Source organism: Narcine bancroftii, chromosome 5 (genome assembly GCF_036971445.1).
Source record: "Narcine bancroftii isolate sNarBan1 chromosome 5, sNarBan1.hap1, whole genome shotgun sequence".
Classification (NCBI taxonomy): domain Eukaryota; kingdom Metazoa; phylum Chordata; class Chondrichthyes; order Torpediniformes; family Narcinidae; genus Narcine; species Narcine bancroftii.
In genome coordinates this window covers 160,769,298-160,792,530 of record NC_091473.1, presented here as the reverse complement: position 1 = coordinate 160,792,530, position 23,233 = coordinate 160,769,298, and the positions used below count along the sequence as shown (strand labels likewise).

Sequence of the window (23,233 nt, the reverse complement as noted above, 5' to 3'; positions counted from 1 at the left end):
TGCACCCCGTCCCTCCCTGTAACACCCCACCCTGCACCTCATCCCTCCCTGTAACGCCGCATCCTGTACCCCATCACTCCCTGTAACGCTGCACCCCGCACCCCGTCACTCCCTGTAACACTGCACCCCGCACCCCGTCACTCCCTGTAACACTGCACCCCGCACCCTGTCACTCCACACCCTGCACTAGGGGCCGTGAAGAGGCATGATGCATTTAGAGGGAGGCTGATGGGAGAGATCAGCATAGACTAGTGGGGCAGAATAGCCTGGTTCATTGCTCTAGTTCAAGGTTCAGATTTATTGTCAGAGTACCTACATGTCACCCTGAGATTCTTATTCCTGTGAGCCTGGCAGTATTCCTACTTATTGGTAGTGCAAAAAAAAAACATGTACTTATATAAGGATATGTATACATACAAAAGAAAGAATTGTAAACAAACTGACTCTGCAATATAGAAAAATATAATCAGTAATTAAAATATCCGAAGAGTCCCTGAATGAGTCCCTGATTGAGTTTGTTGTTAAGGAGTCTGATGGTGGAGGGGTAGCAGCTATTCCTGAACCTGGGGGTACGAGTCTTTGGCACTGATACCTCTTTCCTGATGGCAGCAGCGTGAACAGAGAACGTGTTGGTGGTGTGGGTCCTTGATGATTACTGCAGCTCTCCAACAGCAGCATTCCCTATAAATGTACTCAATAGTGGGGAGCGGTTTTCCTATGATGTCCTGGGCTATGCCCACAACCTTTTGCAGGGTTTTGCGCACTGGAGGCAAATCTACGGACACAGAAACTCTGGGGGGACTCTCTTTTGCTTCTATCTCTCTGAATGCAAGAGATGCTTGGGCAATTCCTGCCGGTGACGAATTTGTCTGCCTTGCAGCACGCAAAAAGCAATTTCATGTAATATGGTGCTGTTTTATTACTGTGATAATAAATTGAATCTTGAAGTAATGGTTCCGCCATCCCAGACTGTGGCGCAGCCGGACAGCACACTTTCCACAACACCTCTGTAGAAATTTGCCAGGGTTTCCAATGTCATGTCAAACCTCCACAATCTTCTGAGGTTGTAGGGGCATTGACATGCTTTCTTCACGATGGGTCCAGGAAAGGTCCATGGACACAGCCCCACCCCAGGACGACCAGTTCCCCAGGACTGCATTCATGGGAATGATACGTAGGCTGGCATGGGTTAAGTCAAAGGAGACATTGCTCAAGTGCGGAGTCCACAGATTAAACCAAGGAGTTTCAGAAAATCTGATAATGCTCCAGGGTTGTAGGCATCGAACATTGCACCACTTTTGAAGACACTTACCAAGGAGGAACGCTGACACCAAGAACATTATTCCAACCAGACGGATCAGGGAAACATCGACAGGTTGTATGGAATCAACAGGAATTCCCTGTGCAGGAGTAAACCAAATACTGAGTAAGAATTCATTGATAAAAATTTGGCACCAAAGCCCAGGCTCAGTGACAGCGAAGACAAAAGGAACAGGTATTTGGAGAACCCCACACCTTCCAGGATAAAGTGTCCCTAGGTCCGATTCTAGAGTGGTTGTTCCAAGTATGGGTGATGGTCGGAACTCGCTGCCATTGGGGTGGTGAGTCAAGTACCGTCGCTATCTTCAAACATTTAACTAGGTCAGGTAGAGAAGAATATGTACCTAGTGCAGGCAAGGCAGCCAGCATGGCAGTGATGGGTGAAGGGCCAGTTCTTTGCTGACCCACACTACACTTTAGAATAGACATAGTATCATCATTCAGAGCAAGCTGGCGGGAGGCCAGGATGAAAGGGTTAATGGGAGTCATGTGGGTGGGGGAAGGAGGGGTGGGGGGGAAGGAGGGGTGGGTGGGGGAAGGAGGGGTGGGTGGGGGAAGGAGGGGTGGGTGGGGGAAGGAGGGGTGGGTGGGGGGAAGGAGGGGTGGGTGGGGGGAAGGAGGGGTGGGTGGGGGGAAGGAGGGGTGGGTGGGGGAAGCAGGGGTGAGTGGGGGAAGCAGGGGTGGGTGGGGGAAGCAGGGGTGGGTGGGGGAAGCAGGGGTGGGTGGGGGAAGCAGGGGTGGGTGGGGGAAGGAGGGGTGGGTGGGGGAAGGAGGGGTGGGTGGGGGAAGGAGGGGTGGGTGAGGGATGTGGTGGGTAAGGAAGGGTGAGTGGGGATGTTGTGTGAGGGAGGGGTGGGTGGGGATGTTGTGGGGGAGGGAGGGGTGGGGGATCTTGTGTGAGGGAGGGGTGCGGGGTCTTGTGTGAAGGAGGGGTGGGTGGGGGTCATGTGAGTGGAGGGGTGTGGGAGAAGGGATGGATGAGAATGTTGTGTGGGGGAGGGGTGGGGTTGATGTGTGAGGGGGTGGGGTGGGAGGAGGGGTGGGTGGGGATGTTGTGCGAGAGGAGGGGTGGGGGAGGAAGGGTGAGTGGCAATGTTGTATGGAGAAGAGGCTCATCGCGTTCCTCTGCCTGGCCCGGCTGAGATTTTGTTGTGCTGGTCACCAATGGAAGCCACTTCCCCCTCACCCATTAATCCTTTCAAACAGCTCAGACGGATTATCCTTCAAACCCCACATTCAAAAGATTATGTCTAGACTCTTTAAATGTCTCACAGCAATGCTCTGGCCAACCTCAGGCTAATTCAGAGTCAGAGGGCATCATACAACTTGAACATGGCTTGGAAACATAGAACATTACAGCACAGTTGAGGCCCTTCAACCCACATTGTCATGCCAACCCATGTAAACTACTCTTCAACAATCTAACTTTTCCCCATCTCACACCAATAACCCTCTATTTTTCTTACATCCATTTGCCTATCTAAGAGTCTTTTAAATGTCCCTTATGTTCCAGCCTCCCCCACCACCCCCGGCCCCACGTCTCAGTGTAAAAACTTATTTTTGACATTTCCCCTACACCTTCCTCCACTAACCTTAAACAAATGTCCTCTGGAAATTGCTATTGTTGCCCTGGGGAAAAAGTGTGGGCTATCCCTACTAAGCCCTTCACAACCTTGTAGATCTCTATTTCGACACCTTTCATCCTTCTTCACTCCATAAGGTACATTCTCCGATTTGGGCAACTCTGGTAAATCTCCTCTGCACCTTCTCCACATCCTTCCTGGAATGAGGCGACCAGAACTGAACACAATACTCCAAGTGTGGTCCTAACCAGAGTTTTATACAGCTTCAACCTCTCAACTCCCAAATTTTAAATATTACTAATGGGCGGTCCAGATGAAATTTATAATTTCCCTCTTTGGTTGAAGGGACAAGCCTTCATGGGTGGAAATTGAACTGCACAAAGTCAGAGAGACAGTAGTAGAAGAGTTTATACATAAATAGGACACTAAATCTATTTCTGGTGGAAAGGAAGCACCATTAACAAAGCATACTTTGAATATTTGACACAAATTGAATAATTTAATTGGACGAAAAGGGAAAAATATCTCCAAAAATCCCCTCGACTCAAAATAGATCAATTCCTTTAACAATGGTGTGATAGTACAGATTCTATCACTAATGTGTATTTGTACATATGTACAGATGGTAGTGTAGGATGACTGTGATTGGCTGAGAGTGTAGCCACACCTACTGGCAGGTCTTAAAGGATTGCTCCTAGCCAGACCAGGTCATTCTGGACTGGTCGACCTACTTGTGATATGCTCCAGTCTTTTAGTTAATAAAAGCCTTGGTTTTTACCTTTGGCTGCAGGCAGCAACACCACCTCCCCGACACTGTTTTTTCAGGCCCCACTGTTTGTGTGACGTCATCACGCAGGACTCCACATTACAAGTCTCTGCATCAGTAACCCTCAACCAGGACTTCCCCCAACCCCTCACAAAAGCAATGGAATTGATTAAAGTGCATGGACACTATACCACTTGCTTATCTGACTCGGGGTCAACTGACAGTTTTATTCGCCTGGACCTGGCCCACCGTTGCGGATTAGCTATTCTCCCCACTACTCAGAGAATTTCATTGGCGACCAGATCACTCTTGACTGGGGTAAAGTGGTACTGCGTGACGACCCTGAAAGTCCAGGGCATTACGTTCACAGACTTCAAATTATTAGTCCTTCCCCAATTGTGCGCCCCTGCTCTGATGGGACTGGATTTTAAGTGCCAGTTTCAAACCATTTCCCTGCACTTTGGGGGGGCTCATGCTCCGCTCTCTATCTGTAACCACTCCCCCTGGGAACCTCCTGCCAGCGGCAGCCTGAGCCACCTGCCCCCGCGCCCCGGGATTTCACCTGTAGTCTCTTCACCCTCCGAGTTGCTCTGCCAGCACTTTTCGCAAATCTCACCCCTGGCTGGAAGCCTGTGGCCACCAAAAGCCGGCAATATAGTTCTGAACACAGGAAATTTATCATAAATGAGGTGCGCAGACTGCTGGATGAGGGCATTATCGAATCTAGCTCGAGTCCAGGGAGGGCCCAGGTAGTGGTTGTTAAAAACGGGGAGAAGCCGCGGATGGTGGTGGACTACAGCCAGATTATCAACTGCTTCACGCTCCTGGATGTGTATCCCCTTCCACGGATCATGGATGTGGTGAATCAGATCGCCCAGTACTGTGTATTTTCCACTATTGACTTATGTTCGGCCTATCATCAGTTCCAGATCCGCTGAGAAGACCGACCTTTCACGGCCTTTGAAGTGAATGGGCGGCTGTATCAATTCCTCAGGGTACCCTTTGGTGTCACAAATGGCGTCGTGGTCTTCCAGCAGGAAATGGACCTGATGGTGGTCCAGAATGGGCTAACTGCTACTTTCCCGTATCTGGACAATGTTACCATCTGCGGCCATGACACGGAGGATCATGATGCCAACCTTGAGAAATTTTTTCAGACTGCAATTCGGCTGAACTTGACCTACAATTTCAACAAGTGTGTCTTCCGGATCACTCGGCTCACAATTCTGTGTTGTGTGGTGGAGAACGGGGTGGTCATGCTGGACCCTGACTGCATGCATCCCCTCATAGACTTGTCCCCCCCCCCACACCCAGAAGACACTCAAATGCTGCCTGGGTTTTTTCTCTTACTGTGCCCAATGGGTTCCACACTATGCCGACAAGGCACGGCCATTCATCAAGACCACCTCCTTCCCCCTGTCAACCGCAGCCAGAGCAGCTTTCAACCCCATCAAGTCGGACATCGCTGCTGCATGCTGCACGCCATCAATGAGTCCGTTCCGTTCTAAGTCAAAAGTGATGGATCCGACTTTGCACTGGCAGCCACTTTGAACCAGGCCGGCCAGCCGGTAGCCTTCTTCTCCAGAACCCTCCAGGGTCCTGAGAGCCAACAAGCCTCTGTCGAGAAGGAGGCCCAGGCCATAGTCGAGGCAGTACGTCGTTGGAGACACTACGTCACTGGCAGGCGCTTTATGCTGCTGACCAACCAACGCGCGGTCTCCTTCATGTTTAGCAATGCCCAGCGAAGTAAGATCAAGAATGACAAAATCGCCAGGTGGAGAATCGAGTTCTCCACCTTTAATTATGACATACGATATCGGCCAGGTAAACTCAGCGACCCACCAGATGCGCTCTCCAGGGGGACTTGCACCAACATGCAACTGGACAGGCTGCAGAAACTCCACGAGGAGCTCTGTCATCCAGGGGTCACTAGGTTCACGCACTTTGTCAAATCTCGCAACCTGCCCTACACGGTCGAGGAGATTCGCTCCATGACCCGGGCCTGTCCAGTGTGCACTGAGTGCAAGCCCCACTTCTCCCGTCCGGAGAACACTCACATCATCAAAGCCACCCGCCCCTTTGAGCGTCTCAGCATAGACTTCAAGGGGCCCCTACTGTCGACCAACCATAACACCTACATCCTTACAACCATCAACGAGTACTCCCGCTTCCTGTTCGCTGTGCCCTGCTTGGACAGGACCGCCTCCTCAGTTATAGAGGCCTTGCACAGCATCTCCATGAAAGGATGTTCTCTTTCCTGAGGAAATCTGAGTCGGGGTACAACCATATTGGCATGGATCACGGTTCCCGGTCCAATCCTTTAACGACGCCACGTCTGGTACTCTAAGAATGACCCCTTGGTTGACCGAGTGACTCTGCTCCATGCGAACCCGCATTATGCCTACGTTGAGTACCCAGACGGGTGGGAGGACACAGTCTTGGTAAGGGATCTAGTCCAAGTCAGATCAGGCGCAGCAGTGCCTTTCACCCAACCTCCCCCTATTCCTTTTCCCCCCAGGTCATGTGCTTGAACAGAGGGACCAGTACCACCCCACCAGCTCAGGCCAGACTGTTGACAACGCCGTTGGGGAATTGAGCGAAGCAGTGGCTGCACCCTATGGGCCTGCCGGAGACACAACTCTGGCGACCCCAATCCTGGCACCATAGCGGTCACGCCGGATGGTCAGGCCCCCTGACCGGTACAGCCCCTAACCTCCATTCACCCTGGGGTTGGTTCTCAAAGAAGGGGTGAATGTGATAGTACAGATTCTATCACCAATGTGTACATGTACAGATGGTAGTGTAGGATGACTGTGATTGGCTGAGAGTGTAGCCACATCTACTGGCAGGTCTTAAAGGATTGGTCCTAGCCAGACCAGGTCATTCTGGACTGGTCAACCTACTTGTGGTACGCTCCAGTCTTTTAGATAATCAAAGCCTTGGTTTAGATCAACAAGTCTTTGGTTCTTTCAACGCGCATTACAGATGGATAATAAAATTCTGCACACGTGGCCCCATAAAGGGATCAGGTATGTGGAAGATTATTATCTGCAAGGGCAACTCATGTCATTTGAACAGTTAAAAAATAAATATAATAGTCTTAATAATACAATCTTACGTTACTTTCAATTAAGAGCTTTTTTTCAGAGATGAATGAGGACCGACCATGTTACCAGAGGGCAGTGAAATGGAGATTCTGATTCAAAGAGGGGGGTGACACAAGAAATTTTATGTCTGCAATGTAGTCCTTACTCCAGTCGGAATCTCTAAAGTGGGAGTTATATAAATCAAAACAAAGATGGGAATCAGGCTTGAGTATTGGTATTGGTGATAAGAACTGGTCCGATTTACGTCAGGATGCATGACCAATACAATTAATGTAAGATGTAGACTGGTACAATATAACTTTTTGCATCAGCTAGATCTTACCCCACAGAAATGGCATAAATTAAATTCTAATATATTGGATAAACGTTTCAGATGCAGTGAAGAAACAGGAATCTTTTTACATTCCACCTGGTTGTGCGCTAACGTGAAACTGTTTTGTGAAAATTTGAAGAATTTTATTAGATCAAATTATTGGGAAACAATCACCATGAGATCCAGAATTGTTTCTCCTATGAAATACCGTGGACACACAATCTAAAATGAAACTGTCCGAGCATCAACTCGAATTTTTGAAAGTTGCATTGCCGGTGGCCAGGAAGTACCCTGCTGCTACCTGGAAGTCAGATTCCCCTCTGGGCAAAGCCCGATGGAATGCACAGTCGTGTTCCCCTGGAGAAAATTACTTATCATCTAAGGAAGAAATCCAACATGTTTTTTGCAGGCATGGTAGCTATATTTGTAAAACGCAGAGTTGAATGTCTTGGGACACCTATTCTGTTCCTGGGTTCTACACCCTGGTTCCTTCCCCTACTAGAAATCTAGATAAGAAAAGGAATCAGGTCCCACGAACTGGATCCCGGTAGCTCCTTCACTTTTCTCTTTCTTGCTTCTCGGTTTTTCTTTTCCCTGCATACACATCATCTCTTTTATTCTTTTCTCTGCTTTGGGACTTTGTTTGGTGGGGAGAGGGGAAGGGGGATGGGACTGTTTGAAGATACAGACTTGTGCCATTGATTTTTCATTTTGATTGATGTACTTCATTAATTTTTTGATACAGGCTGTCCACAAAATGAAAATGAAATATTCAAAAAAAACACCAACTCTCGACTCTTGACCTCAGTCCCCTGACTTCTGAAGCCTGCATCCTACAAGCCTTCTTAATGAGCCTATCAACCTTCACAGCAACTTTGAGGGATCCATAGACTGAACCCCAAGATTTCTCTGTTCCTGCACACTAGGAGAATTCTTCTCTGCAGCAGGATTCCCCCAGAATCAGTAAGAGATTCCCCCCCCACCCAGCCCTGATGCCCACTCAATGTGACCAGGGCCAATCTGCTACCTCAGGGCACATCCCTACATCAACCCCAGACCCCTCAATTCCCTTTACATCCAAACATTCTATTGATCTTAGCCATGAATATACTCCTTGGCTGAGCCTCCAGATCCCTTCTTGGGTTGTGATTTTCAAAGACTCCTCTCCCTCAGGGTGAAGGGGTTACTCCCCATCTCCACCCTGATTAATGGACCTCTTGTTCCGAGACCCACAGCTCTTGGTTCTAGACACGCCACATCACATCCTCTGCCATTTCTGTCACCTGCTGCATGATCCCACCATCAGACACATCTTCCCCTCTCTGCTATCCACAGGACCACTCTCTCCATGTCTCCCTCGTCCCCTCCTCCCTTCCGACCAATTGCCCCCTTGGCACCTACCCCTGTGACCACAGGAAGTGCTCCATTTGCACCCACACCTCCTCCCTCGAGATTTAAGATTCCTTTATTGTCATGTAATTAAACAGGTGTAATATTACACACAAAATGTATTTTAGTCTGCCGCAAGGCAAACAGATCTGCCATCAGCAGAAATTGCTGGGCACCTCTACTGTCAGAGAAAGAGGAGCAAAAGAGTGTCCCCTCAAAGTCACTGAGAGTCCGTGGATTTTCCCCTGGCACTCCCATAGCCTCACAGAATTCAGTCCAAACCATCGGCAAACGGAGCTCCAGGCATGATCAGGAAGCCTTCAGATCTCTTCTGTACCCTCTCACATCCTGGTTCCGAATCCTGGTTCCCCTTCAGCCAGTCTCCAGCTTGGTGCGAGTCTACGACCGCAGTTGCCAGCACCCTGTAGTCTGCGGGTTTTCCTTGCCTTGCCACCATTTGGGGGCCCCAAACAGTCTTCCAAGTGAGGCAATGCTTCACTTGTGAATCTGCAAGGGTCACCAACTGGATCCCGCTGTGATCTCCTCTGCATCAGAGAGACTGGACGCAGACTGGGAGATGGCTTTGTGGGCACCTCAGCTCTATCCATTGCAATAGCGGGGATCTCCCAGTGACAACCCATTTTAATTCCCCATTCTGTCCCCTTGATGACATGCTCGTTCATGGTCTCATACCCTGGCAGACAGAGACCACCCACAAATTGGAGAAAGAGCACCTCATCTTCCATCCGGGCACCCTCCAACCAGGTGACATGAACATCGACTTCTCCAGTTACCATAAGCACCCCCCCCCCTTCATCTATCCCTATTTCTCCTTCTCTGTCTGTCTCCTTTCCCCCAGCTGTGCATTCACAGAGCCACCCCTCCTCCAAATAATTCTCACCTTTTCCCTCCTATCTACATCCAATTACCACCCTTTGCCTATTGGCCCGAGCTCCTCCCTCAGCCTTTTTATTTGGGTGCTTGCCTTTTCCTCATGCCTTGACAACGGGCTCAGTCATGAAATACTGGTTCCCTCTCATGGAAACTGCAAGTCCTGCTGAGTTCCTCCAGCATTTTTTTTACTGCCATCAGAGCGTCTGCAGACTTTTGCATTTCACTCCTTAGTTGCAGACATCATCTGACTGCAGAATGGGAATGACAAGTCTTCCTCCAATCCCACTGGGGGCTGAGTCACTTCTGCAGAGAAACATCGACCCTACATTTGCACTCTCTGGCTCTGCTGAGTTGTGTTGGAACCAGAAACAGACCACTTGATCTTGTCCTCGCTTGGACCACGCCCCTCTCACCTGTTCCGATCCATGAATCTGTCGAAATGCTTTGCAAATGTCACAGTTGTCCCCGCCTCAACCACCTCGTTCCGCACACCCACTAGTTGGCCCTTTGGGTCCCTTTTAAATCTTTCCCTTTCTCACCTCTAGTTTTCGATTCCCCTGCTCTGTGAAAAATCCATGTCCCTCCTGTTTTTATAGGCGCCAAACCAGGATAGGTTTGGCTTATCCACTCTCCGTATAACTCAAGCCAAACCCCCCTCCCCCCCACAGTAACATGCTGGGAAATTTTCCTGGACTCTTTACAAGTTGAATGACATTTTACCTGCAGCTGGGTGACCAGAATGGCACACAATGCTTCAAATGTGGTCTCACCAGGATCTAGACAGGATGCAGAGTTTGGGTGGAAAAGTGGCAGATGAAGTTCAATCCAGATAAGCAGTTCACACCTGAAGGCAGACTTCATGGTTAGGGCAGGATTCTTCACAATGTGGAAGAGGAGAGGGACCTTGGGGTCTAAATCCATAGATCTCCCAAGATGCCACTCTGGTTGATAGGGTAGTTCATAAGACTTGTGGTATGCTGGGCTTCATTAGTCCGGGGATTGAGGTCAACAGGTAATGTTGCAGCTCTGTAAAACTCTGGTGAGACCACAGTTGGAGTATTGTGTTCTGTTCTGGTCGCCTCATTACAGGAAGGGATGTGGAAGCTAATGGAGAGGGTGCAGAGGAGATTTTCCAGGATGTTGCCTGGATTGGAGAACCTATCTTATGAGGCAAGGTTAACAGAACTGGGATTTTTCTCTTTGGAGTGAAGAAGGACGAGAGGTGACTTAATAGGGGTCTACAATAAAGAAGATAGAAATAGGAGAATAAGGAAAATGTTGGATGTTGTAGGAATGTTGTCTGGTAAAGAGTTGAAAATAAGAAAACAGAAATGGAAAAGGAGGAAAGGTAATGATGGAAAAACGGAAAGAGAAGATAAACAAAATATAAAATGGCTACGCTGAACTATATGACTCTAAATATTAATGGAATACATAACCAAATTAAAAGGAAGAAACTACTAAATTTACTGAAAAAGGAAAAAATAGATATAGCATTTGTCCAAGAAACACATTTAACTGAATTGGAGCACAAGAAATTAAAGAGAGATTGGGTAGGACATGTAACAGCAGCATCATATAATTCAAAAGCAAGAGGAGTGGCTATATTAATTAGCAAAAATGTGCCATTTAAAATAGAAGAGGAAATAATAGATCCAGCAGGGAGATATGTTATGATAAAATGTCAGATATATTCAGAGCTTTGGAATCTACTTAATATATATTCACCTAACGAAGAAGATCAAAAGTTTATGCAAGATATCTTTTTGAAGGTAGCTAATACGCAAGGGAACATACTAATAGGAGGGGATTTCAATCTGAATTTGGATCCAAATATGGATAAAACGGGGAAAAAAATTAACAGGAAGAACAAAGTAACCAAATTTATAATTAAATCAATGCAAGAAATGAAACTTGTGGACATATGGAGGAAACAAAACCCAAAAGAAAAGGAATACTCATACTACTCGACTAGACATAAAACATACTCAAGGATAGACCTATTCCTGTTATCAGCCCACATACAAGGGAGAGTTAGGAAAACGGAATATAAAGCTAGACTATTATCGGACCACTCACCCCTGTTATTGGCAATAGAGCTAGAAGACATCCCTCCAAGAATGTATAGATGGAGATTAAACCCCATGCTACTTAAAAGACAGGATTTTAGAGAATTTATTGAAAAACAATTAAAAATGTACTTTGAAGTAAATACGGAATCAGTGGAAGATAAGTTTATACTATGGGACGCAATGAAAGCATTCATTAGAGGGCAAATAATAAGTTATGCAACCAAGATGAAGAAGGACTATAATCAGGAAACAGAGCAGTTGGAAAGGGAAATAATAAACATAGAAAAAAAATTAGCAATAAAGGAAGATACAACCAAAAGAAGAGAATTGGCGGATAAAAAAATAAAATATGAAACATTACAAACATATAAGGTGGAGAAGAATATAATGAAGACAAAACAGAAATATTATGAACTAGGGGAAAAAACACACAAAATCCTAGCATGGCAGCTTAAGACAGAGCAAACTAAGAAAATGGTATTGGCAACAAGGAAAAAAGACAAACAAATTACATATAATCCAAAAGAAATTAAGGAAAACTTCAGAGAATTCTATGAACAATTATACCGAACCGAAAACGAAGGGAAAGAAGGGAAAATAGATGAATTTTTGACTAAAATTGAACTACCAAAACTACAAATAGAGGAACAAAATAAATTAACAGAACCATTTGGAACAGTAGAAATACAAGAGATAATAAAAAATTTACCAAATAATAAGACACCAGGAGAGGATGGACTCCCAATAGAATTCTACAAAACATTTAAAGACCTAATAATACCGCCCCTCCTGGATGTAATCAACCAGATTGATGAGACACAAAACTTACCAGATTCATGTAAAACAGCAATAATTACAGTGATACTAAAACAAGGGAAAGATCCACTCTCACCAGCGTCATATAGACCAATATCTTTGCTAAACACAGATTATAAGATAATAGCTAAACTATTAGCGAACAGATTAGCAGAACAGGTACCGAAAATGGTAAATTTAGACCAAACTGGATTTATCAAAAAAAGACGCACAACAGACAATATTTGTAAATTTATTAACTTAATTCATGCAGTAGAAGGAAATAAAGCACCGGCAGTAGCAGTTGCTTTAGACGCAGAGAAGGCCTTCGACAGAGTAGAATGGAATTACTTGTTCAAAGTATTGCAAAAATTCAGTTTACCGGAGAAGTATATTAATTGGATTAAAGCATTATATAAGGGACCGTTAGCGAAAGTGACAGTAAATGGACATGTATCAAAGCAATTTAACTTAAGCAGGTCAACGCGGCAGGGATGCCCACTATCACCATTATTGTTTGCGCTAGCTATAGAACCACTAGCAGAATCGATAAGAAGAGATAATAATATAAAAGGAATAAAAATAAAAGACAGGGAATATAAAATCAGTCTGTTTGCGGATGATGTGATAGTGTACTTAACAGAACCAGAACTATCAATAAAAGAACTATATAAGAAATTGAAGGAATATGGAGAAGTGTCGGGATACAAGATAAACGTAAATAAAAGTGAAGCAATGCCTATGAATAACGCGGATTTCTCAAAATTTAAGGAGGAATCCCCATTCAGATGGCAAACACAGGCAATAAGATACCTAGGTGTGCAAATAAACAAAAATCTAGGCCAATTATATAAACTCAATTACAATCCACTAATGAAAAAATTACAGGACGATTTAGAGCATTGGAAAGAGCTACCACTAACACTGATAGGAAGGATAAACTGTATTAAAATGAACATTTTTCCAAGGATACTATACTTATTTCAGGCATTGCCAATACAACTGACAGAAAAATTCTTCAAAGAGTTAAAGAAAATAATAAGGAGATTTTTATGGAGAGGGGGGAAACCGAGGATAGCACTAGACAAATTAACAGAATGGTATAAACAAGGAGGCTTACAATTGCCAAACTTCAAAAATTATTATAGAGCCGCACAATTAAGATACCTATCAGATTTTTATCAAACAAGGGAAAAACCAGACTGGACGAGACTAGAATTAGATAAAATAGGGGAAAAGATACCTGAACACATATTATATAAATGGGACGAAAAATTGGTACAACATAGAACTTCTCCAGTATTACACCATCTCCTCAATATATGGAAGAAGATTCATGTAGAAAGAAATAAAATAAATTACCAAATACCAAAACTAATATTGACGCAAAATAAGCTACTCCCTTTTACAATAGACAACCTTGCCTTTAGAAAATGGGAAAAAAAAGGGATTAAAAGAATAGAAAATTGTTTTTCAGGAAGTAGATTCTTATCCTTTGAACAAATGAGAGATAAGTACAATATAACGGGAGATACAGCGCTGGCATATTACCAACTGAGATCCTACTTGAAAGATAAATTAGGAAGCAACTTGAGTTTACCAGAGGGAAGTAACCTTGAATATGTGATTACAGATACAATGTTAATCAAAAGATTTATAAAAAATATGTATATTAAACTGCAAGAAAAGGAAAATGAGGAAACAAATGGTAAAACTAAACAAAAATGGGAACAAGATTTAAATATAAAGATAAAAAAGGAAACATGGGAGAAGTTATGCTCTGGAACGATGAGAAATACAATAAATACGAGGCTGCGTATGATACAATATAATTGGTTACACAGACTATACATTACACCGCAAAAGTTAAATAAATGGGACCCAACAGTATCTGATAGATGTTTTCGATGTAAAAAAGAAAGGGGAACAACAATTCATGCAATCTGGACATGTGAGAGAGTAGAAAAATTTTGGGATGATCTCAATCAGATATTAAATAAAATAACAGAAAACAATATACCAAAGAATCCAGAGATCTTTCTCCTAAGTAACATAAAAAATAAAGAATTTGGAATTGACTTGGAGGATGCACAAAAAAGATTTGTTAAGATAGCCCTAGCTGTAGCAAAAAAATGTATTATGTCAACCTGGAAATTGGAAGATAATTTGAAAATACAACAATGGTATATAGAAATGAATAAATGTATTCCATTAGAAAAAATAACATATAGTTTAAGAAATAATATTGAAATATTCGAACAAGTATGGGAGCCTTACATTAAATACAATAGCGAAAACCTACCGGGAACAAACATTACCTAAGTTGATGGAAGGAGAAGAGAAGAAAAGAATGGACTCAGTAGAATTTCTGGTGTATTTTTGTTGAATGACAACATTGTCTAACTGAATTAATGCAACCTAGATTGTATAACTAAAATGGATGAGAGGGGGGGGGATGGGGGGGTGGCTTGGGAGGAGGGAGGGGGGAGGGAGAAAAAGTCACTGTAAATGTGTGGAAAAGAAAAAGTGTATATCATGGCTATTGTGATTTATGGTGTGAAAAATAAAAAATTTCAAAAAAAAAAAAAAAAAATTAATAAAACGGAAATAACTACTGTCAAAAAAAAAAAAAAAAAATAGGGGTCTACAAGATTATGAGAGGCATAGATAGGGTGAACAGCCAGCACCTTTTTCCCCAGGGCGAGAGTAGCAAACACCAGAGAACATCTGTACAAGGTGAGGAAAGTTTTGGAGAGATGTCGGGCAAGTTTTCTTTTCCCCCTCCCCCACAGAGAGTAGTGGGTACCTGGAATGCATTGTAGGTACATTGTGGTGGTAGATACATTTAAAAGGCTCTACAAAAGGCACATGGATGAACGGAAAATAGAGGGTTATGAGATAGGGAAGGTTTTGTTTATTCGTGTAGGTTAATATGGGTTGGCACCACATTGTGGGCCAAAGGGCCTGAACTGTGCCATTATATTCTACATTCACCAACTTGTACTTTAACATGACATCCCTGTGTTCAATGTCCTAACCAATGAAGGCAAGTGGGCCATACGCTCCCTTCAACACCGTGTCGCCACTTTCAGGGAGCCGTGTACCTGTACCTATCGATCTCTCTGCTCTCCAACATTCCCCAGGGCCCTACTATTTACTGTGAAAGTCTCATCTAGGTTTCACATTCCAAAATGCAACACCTGATACTTGTCAAACTCCATCTGTCATTCCTTGACCTACCTTCCCAGTCCACCTAGATCCTGCTGTAATCTGAGAGAACCTTCTTCGCTGTCCACTGTACCACTAATTTTCACATCATCTCTCTCTCTCTCTCTCTCTCTCTCTCTCTCTCTCCCCCCCCACCCACCCCCCCAGCATCGTGTCCAACTATCCAGCCCTCCTTCGTTCTCAACTCCTCATGCAATGAAGACCAGTAAAACTGCTCTCTTTCCTGGCTGCTCATTGTACCTGCAGGTTAACCCTGTGATCAGTGCCTGTGATCAGTGCCAGGATGCCCCCGCTCCCTCTGAACGTTTAAACAATTCTCCGCCCCTGCCTCTGCCTTGCACTCTGCCAAGGGTCAGCGGGGCTGACAGGAACCTAGCCCTGGACAAAGTTGTTGTGAGGAAACTAAGGTCAGTAGCAAAGCCATTAACGGGAGAGCGTTTCACTTTGGGTCACTTTGGCAGTTGGTCAGGAACAATGCCCACCACAGCTGAGGTAGTTCAGGCAGAGTAAAGAGGCTTTCATTACAATGGAGATTCATTTAGAATTAGCTGCAAAGGCCTTTGGGTCTCCTCGCAGCTAATGAAACAATTTCAATTACTATTCAAATGGAGAAAATGTAGCTTTCAAATATGTGCACAGAAAGATCCCACTAACCATACATGGCCAGAGGGTGTGTTCGCCACGTGGATTAAGGAACGCATTTTGACCTCAGTGCATTTGCTGCTCATCTTTGACAGACCATCAAGTGGTCAGCTGGAAAGCTGGAAGGAGGTCTCCTCAGTCAGTGCATCACCCCCACAGGACTGCACAGGTTCTAACAGCATGGCCTCAGGTGACAAGAGTGGGATTGCAGCCCCTGTGCTGGGTCACAGGGTTACCCTTCAACCTCCGCTCATGGGCAGAGGCACAGCGATCCTGCGAGGCCCTAGGGCTTGAACCAAGCCAGGCAACTGGGGTCATGTTGACAGCTCAGCGAGCTGCCTAGAGCAGGGACAACCAGGTTGCGTGGGCTGTCCTGGGAATGTGGAGTCATGAAGTTGTACAGTACAGAAACCAGCCCTTCTGCCACACTTCCATGCTAACCTCTGGCCATCTATTTGCCAAAATGAGGTCTTGCCTAAAGTACCTAAGTGGCCCTTAAACACTCTGACTGATTCAATCAGCCCCTCTGACAGAAAAGGGTCTCCCTTTGTCCTGTTGCCAACATGCACCATGAATGTTGTTTAAAAAGCGCTCAAATAATTATTGAGGACTCTTTCCAACCTACACACAGTATCTTTGACCCACTGCCATCAGAAAGTAGGTACATCAAAATCAGTACTGTCAGGCTGGGGAATAGCTTCTTCTCACAGACTGAGAGATTGATGAACAGCATCCTGCAATCCAGTAAATCATCTCAAATTATTTAGATATACAAAATTATGTTTAAAATATACATGTGAATATGTACTGTGAATTGTGTGCACACTGATTGGGAGAAACGCTGTTTCATCTGGTGTGTTCACAGAGTCAGATGAAAGTAAACTTGAAAAGCAAGTTCCTGATATCAGCCTCTCTCAGTGATCATTCCTCTCAGCTCAAATACCTTCCATTGAAAAAATGATTCTCCCCAATAACCCTTATCTCTGCTTCTCATAATTTTATACCTGAACCCATGGGAAAAAAATTCCAAATGTCGACCTATCTCTGCCCCATGCACCAAGGCACCAATGATCCCACCCTGGAGCACTATGTCGAGTTCTGGGAGGACCTCAGTTAAGATGCTGTTAGGACTTGAGGGATCCAGACCAACTATTCTCAACATTTCTTTTTTTTGGCTGTGCCCACCCCGCCTCCCGAGACTCTGTTCATAGTTTGTCAGTCCCCTTCCCTGTGAAACAATCATTTCTTCCTCTTTTTCTCTACACACCGTGGGTCCCTTTTATTAAGGATTTCAGTCTGTGACCCCCTTAAATGTGCTGTGGATCCCGGTTTTGAGGGGGGGGGTGAGGAGTGGGAAATGCAATGCCCCCATTGAGAATGGCTGACCTAGAGCTTGAACCCAGCCTGCCCAATCTCCACGTATGGCGTAGCAGTTAGCGCAATGTCTTCACCGCGCTAGCAATCGGAGCCAGGTTTCGAATCCCATACTTCCTGTAAGGAGTTTACATTGTGACAGAGTTTGTAGAGTGCATAGATATGTTTTTTGGAGATAGATTTGGAAGGGTTTGTTGGAGTGCACTTAGAAGCAGATCTTATTTGAAATACTGGAACTCTGCCCCAGGCTAGACATATTGGCTTCTCTCAGCTTTTGCGGGAGCTTTGGGGAGTGCTCGGGAGACTTCACTGATGGATTGTTGTTTGCAGGAGGAAGCAGATGAGGGAGCATGTCGGAGCCACTGCTGACTGGAAGAGAGTTTGCTGTTGTGGGAGCGTCATGTGGTTTTGCAGGCAGGGAGAGTCGAGCAGGTTTTCTCTCTGTGTGAGAGACTCACAGAGATCACTTGTACAGTGTTACATACAGCCAGCAAGATCAGCTGGAACTGGAACAGACAAGCTGGCAAGAAGTCCCATTTTGGAAGATGGCCTGGTCAAAGCCCTTGTGGTTCATGCAAGAGAAGAGGACTGGCTGTCTAATGTTTCACTTGGAATAAGAGAAACAAAAAGGCACTCTGTGGTGGCCTGAAAGAAAGAGGTTATCATCTGGAGAACCCTGAAGGGGCAAGTTTCATCAGCAAGAGACTGAAGTGGCTGATGGAAGTACATCAGTTGTGGATGTCCTGGAACAACAAATGTCTCTCTGAAAACCGACAAGAACCTTCCTGAGTGGTAACCATTTACCTTTCAAGCACCAAAGCCTGATGAACTTTATAAATGTTAAATTCTGTGCACAGTATAAGAATTGCCTGCAACTTGGAGGAATGAGAAGTAAGAGTGGACTGTGAACCAAAGAACTTTTCTGAACTTACACACACGTGCGCTTAGAATTAGAAGGGGGTTAAGTTAGGTTAAGTAAGTCAATAGTGATAAGTTAAAGTTTGATTCCATTTTCATGTTTAAAGATAATTAAAGCCAACTTTTGTTTAAATTACCATTTGGTTTGGTATATATTTATTGTTGCTGGGTTTTGGGGTCCTCTGGGCTTGTAACAGTATGTTCTCCCCGTGTTTGCGTGGGTTTTCCCCAGGGGGGGCTCCGGTTTCCTCCCACCATTCGAAACGTAGGTTAATTGGAGGTAAATTGGGTGGCATGGACTCATGGGCTGAAATGACCTGTTACCATGCAGTCCGTCTAAATAAAAAAATAACCAAAATCCTCCAACATCCTGGTGAGTCTCCTCTGCACTCTCCCCAGCAGAACCCCATCCTTCCTGCAGTGCTCAGCACCCAGGAATGGCCTGCACAAAGTGGGGTCCATTGCAACACACTCATGAGGTATTCCCTTGGATTCAAATGCCTCTCCTCTCTGACCCACACTCCTGGCAATACTTGAGGGGATGCTGCACTGTCACATGAGATGTGAAAGGAAGATCTCCAAGAAGAAAGATCCCACCAGAGTTTCCACCTATGACTAGGGCTAAGGTACATCTCCAACTCCCTACCCTAGATTGTCCAAACCTCACTCCACTGCTATTTGTGGGATCTTCCTGTGCACCGTTGTCAAATAGGTTTCCGGATGACTGTAGTAGCAGCAGCCCCACTGAGGGTCCAACACTCAGCAAGGAGACCCATCGGCCCAGCAATCCTGCTACACCCTCACATCCACTGACATCTATCCTAGCCTGCAACACTGTGGAGGGAACTTGCCCACTCCCGCAACGCTGCCTAACCTCTCTCCCTCGGCACCGCGGCGCTGTATTGGGATTGTTTCCTCTGGTTCGCTCTCATCTCTCTGACCCGGGAACCCTCAGCGTCTCTCTGGGCGAGGGAGGAAGCGCCTCATCTCCCCGCAGACAGCTAAGTTCTGGGAAGAGCCGCCTCACCTGCCCGGGACCAGCCGCGTCCACAATTCACCTGCAGTCGCCCCGCTTCCACAATTCACCTGCATCCGTCCCGTGTCCGACCGCTTCCCGGGACCGGCCGCGTCCACGGCTCACCTGCAGCCGTCCGAGCTCTGTTCTGATCCGCTCCAGCTTCTGGCACTCGCGGAACCTACAGAGAGGCGGGCGAGACGGGGGACGTCCCTCCGGAGGCGGAGAGAGGGCGGGGGTGATGGGTTGAGAAAGGGGAGGGGCGAATGGGGAGGGAGAAATGGGAGAGAGGAGAATGGGGGAGATGGGTGGGAATAGGATGGGGAGGGAGGATGGGGATGAAGGAAGGGGTGATGGGGAGGGGTAAGGGGGAGGAGGATGTGGGAGGGAGTGATGGGGAGAAAAAGAGGAGGCCTTGGGAGATGGGGAAAGTTAAGTGGCTGAGACCCTGAACGAACCCTGGGCAGCGAGTCACGGTTCCAATCCACCGCAGCCACTGCCATGGCGGCCATCTCTCTGCTTAGAGGCAGCGCCTGTTGTGACGGGCTGCATTGAGGCGCCCAACTCTCCCCCGGGATTGACACTCTCATTCCCACATCCTTGTTGGGATGAGGGAAAGGTATGTTGGGGTGGTCAGCTGGTATCTGTGAGGTCCTCCGTTATGTTTCTGGATGGTCCAAGTCTGAGAGAAATCCGTGAATGCACAGAGATTCAAACTGCTCCCACCAAAACATGAGAGATAGGAGCAGGAGTGGGCCGTCTGGGTCTTAAATACCTTCACCAAGGCAGCCTCCACTGTTCCCTTGGGCAGAGAATTCCACAGATTTACCACTCTCTGGGAGAAGCAGTTCCTTCTTATCTCCATCCTAAATCTACTCCCCAAATCAGGAGGATGTGTCCAAAAGACCATAAAATATAGGAGCAGTTGGCCATCCAGCCCACCGAGCCCACTCCACCATGAGCTGATCTGTTCTCCGACTTGGCTCCTCTCCCCTCCCTTCTCCCCATAACCTTTGATACCCAGACTATTCAGATTCCTATCAATCTCTACCTTAAATACACCCAACGACCTGGTCTCCATAGCTGCCCGTGGTAGCAAATTCCAGAGCTTCATCGCTCTCTGGCAAAAGAAATTCCTCCGCGTCTCTGTTTGAAATGGTGCCCTTCAATCCTGAAGTTGTTCCCTCTTGTCCTCGACCCTCCCACCATTGGACCAACCTTTCTACATCTTTTGAGATGCGGAAATTTCCATAATATTGGCTGGACTGCCACACAGCTGATGGGCTTTGTTAAATGAATGAATTAAAAAGTTTCTGTAAATTAGCGCGAGCAAACTGAAGACAAAATTTCACAATTTCCATATTGCTCTGCTGCTCTGTCCTACATGCTAATCCCTTCATTCCAGGAATCATCCTTTCTTAAATAAGAAGCCTAAAACTGTCCCCTGGTTGTGGTCTCACCGGCCAATGAAAACTACTCCCTTCTTAATTTTACAATCACGTAAGATCCGTCCTCATCCTTTTCTCTCCTCATCTCTAGAATCCACCTGGACATCCTCCTCCGCTCCGTCTCCAAAGCCAGTATATCCTTCCTAGTAAAGGGACCAGAACTACATGCAGAACTCCAGGTGCGGCCTCACCAGGACCTTGCAGCAGAACGTCCCTGCTGGTAAATTCATTCCCTCCAGTAATGAAGGCCAACATAGATCCCTAAGGCAATAATGGTTAAATGGATATCAAGTAGAAGTGCTCAAGGCATCAAAAGACTTTCAGCCTATTTCCAAGAGGAGGGGCACTATCCAGAGTGAAGGGAAGGTGGGGTGGAAGTTGGGGGGTGGTGGGGGGGGTTGGTGTTGTTTAGTGGACGGTTACAGCAAGCTGCTCTGTTCTGGACCACCCATTCACAGTGGCGGCCACCACAGCACATTTAAGTCAAAGCCTGTTTTCTTTTCGCCTCATGCAACATGAATTTTTAATTTTTTTTAATGTAGTGGGTCGGAGAGAAGTGTGGAAGAAACCAAAATGTGACTGCTTCACAGGGAAGGGGGCCTTCCCTACTTCGTAGTAGGGAAGCAGAGTCCTGGGGGGCGTCGGTGGGGGGGGGGGGGTGGTGGAATACAGCCCAAAAAGAAGGTTGAGAATGTCTCATCTAAAAGTTTTATAATCATGGTATCACACAGCACAGAACAGGCCCTTTGGCCCATCCTGTCCATGCCAACCAAGTTGACATTCTGGGCTAGTGCCATTTCACCTCAAAACTCTGCCCTCTCTTTGTAGGCGTCCCTACCCTGGGGAAAAGACTGTGAGCATTCACATCATCGATGGCCCTCATGGGTTTTAGAAACCTCTATATTATTCCCCCCCCCCCCCCCCCCCCCCCCAGTGGTCCAATGAACAGTCCCAGCGTAGTAAACACACGGAAATGCTGAAGGAACTCAGCTGGTCTATCCAGCATCTATAGGAGACAACAATATATTGCTGAAATTTCAGGAAATCTCTTCAAGGGATGCCTGGCCTGAAGAAGTTCTCCTCCAAATAGACCACATTTTGGTGTTTTTAACTACAATCACAGTGTCTTCAGCCTCTCGTGTTTTTCTCAACAGTCCCAGCCTATCTTGCCTCTCCCTTAATATCATGGGACAGAAGGCCTGTTCCATGCTGTAATGTTCTATGTCAGCCCTCCAGACCCTATGGATCTCTTCTGCACCCTTTCCAGTAGCGGACATGGTGAGAGAGGAGATTTAAAGGGGACCTGAGGGACATCTTCTTCACACAGAGGGTGGTGGGTGTATGGAATGAACTGTCGGAGGAAGCAGGAGAGGTGGGTGCAGTCACATTGTTTTTAGATAAGTTCGGGGACTGGAAAGGTTCAGGGCTGAATGAGGCAAATAAGACCAGGTCAGATGGACATCTGGGCTGGCATGGAGGAGTTGGGCCAAAGGACCTCTTTCCATGCTGTAACTCGATAATGTTTCTTTCTGTTTCCTTAATCTCTAAAACTACCTAGCAAACATGAGAGGACAGTGAGAGGGGAGGAAAGTTTAGGGGAGATGTCAGGGGTATGATTTTTACACAGCGTAGTGGGAGCCTGGAATGCATTGCCAGGGATGGTGGTGGAAGATGGCACAATAGGGGCATTTAAGAGACTCTTAGACAGGCACACTGATAAAAGTAAAATACAGGGTTACGAAGTAGGGAAGGTTTAGTTTTCTGAGCATGTTTATATTCTGGAGGTCAGCATAATATTGTGGACCAAAGGTTGTATGTAGACTGTGGTGTAATGTTCTAATTGATTCCAGAATTTTAACCACATGAATTGTAATTCCCTGGCCATGGGACTGGGCTTTGAAGCAACTCACCAGCCCTTGGTGAACACAGTTCCCGTCCTGCCATGGCCCTCTGCTCTTGGAGAGACCTCCAGCAGACCTCGGGCATGATGCAGGACTGCCACCTGGTGCTGCAACTACAGTACTACGATGTGGAAAGCCTGGCCTTCCAAATGATGGAGCGAAATGTGAAGGCCTGCAGACGCTGGGTGTCTCACAGCATTTAGAGGAAGCAAAGATATTCAAGTTACCAAAACATCAGTTATTTTATCTCCACGTGATGGCAACATCCAAAAATCTAACAATGGAGACATAAAACTGGAAAACATTGCCATGAGAAATTTATATCTCAAATAATGTGTAGATGGCTGTACTGGAGAGTGGGCAACACTGGACCTTCCCCCGGGAAGTCACGGAGAGTCAGGGCAAGCACACTGATTCTATCAATCCCAAAACAGTTACAAAGAAAGGCACAGTCACGTCGCATTTAGC

The 23,233-nt window shown here is 46.1% G+C and overlaps 1 protein-coding gene across 6 annotated transcripts in view; it reads right to left on the bottom strand.

Annotated features, from left to right (window-relative positions):
• lamb2l (laminin, beta 2-like) overlaps positions 1–23,233 on the bottom strand; it is a 152,613-nt gene that overhangs the window by 127,928 nt on the left and 1,452 nt on the right. For 2 of the 6 annotated variants that reach the window (XM_069939468.1, XM_069939474.1), the window contains exon 2: positions 1,313–1,400. In XM_069939468.1, the coding sequence (XP_069795569.1) occupies positions 1,313–1,400 (88 nt within the window). Of the gene's footprint in view, positions 1–1,312; positions 1,401–19,428; positions 19,614–23,233 lie in introns of those variants that run through there. The other 4 variants (XM_069939473.1, XM_069939470.1, XM_069939472.1 and 1 more) reach the window with 4 other exon arrangements.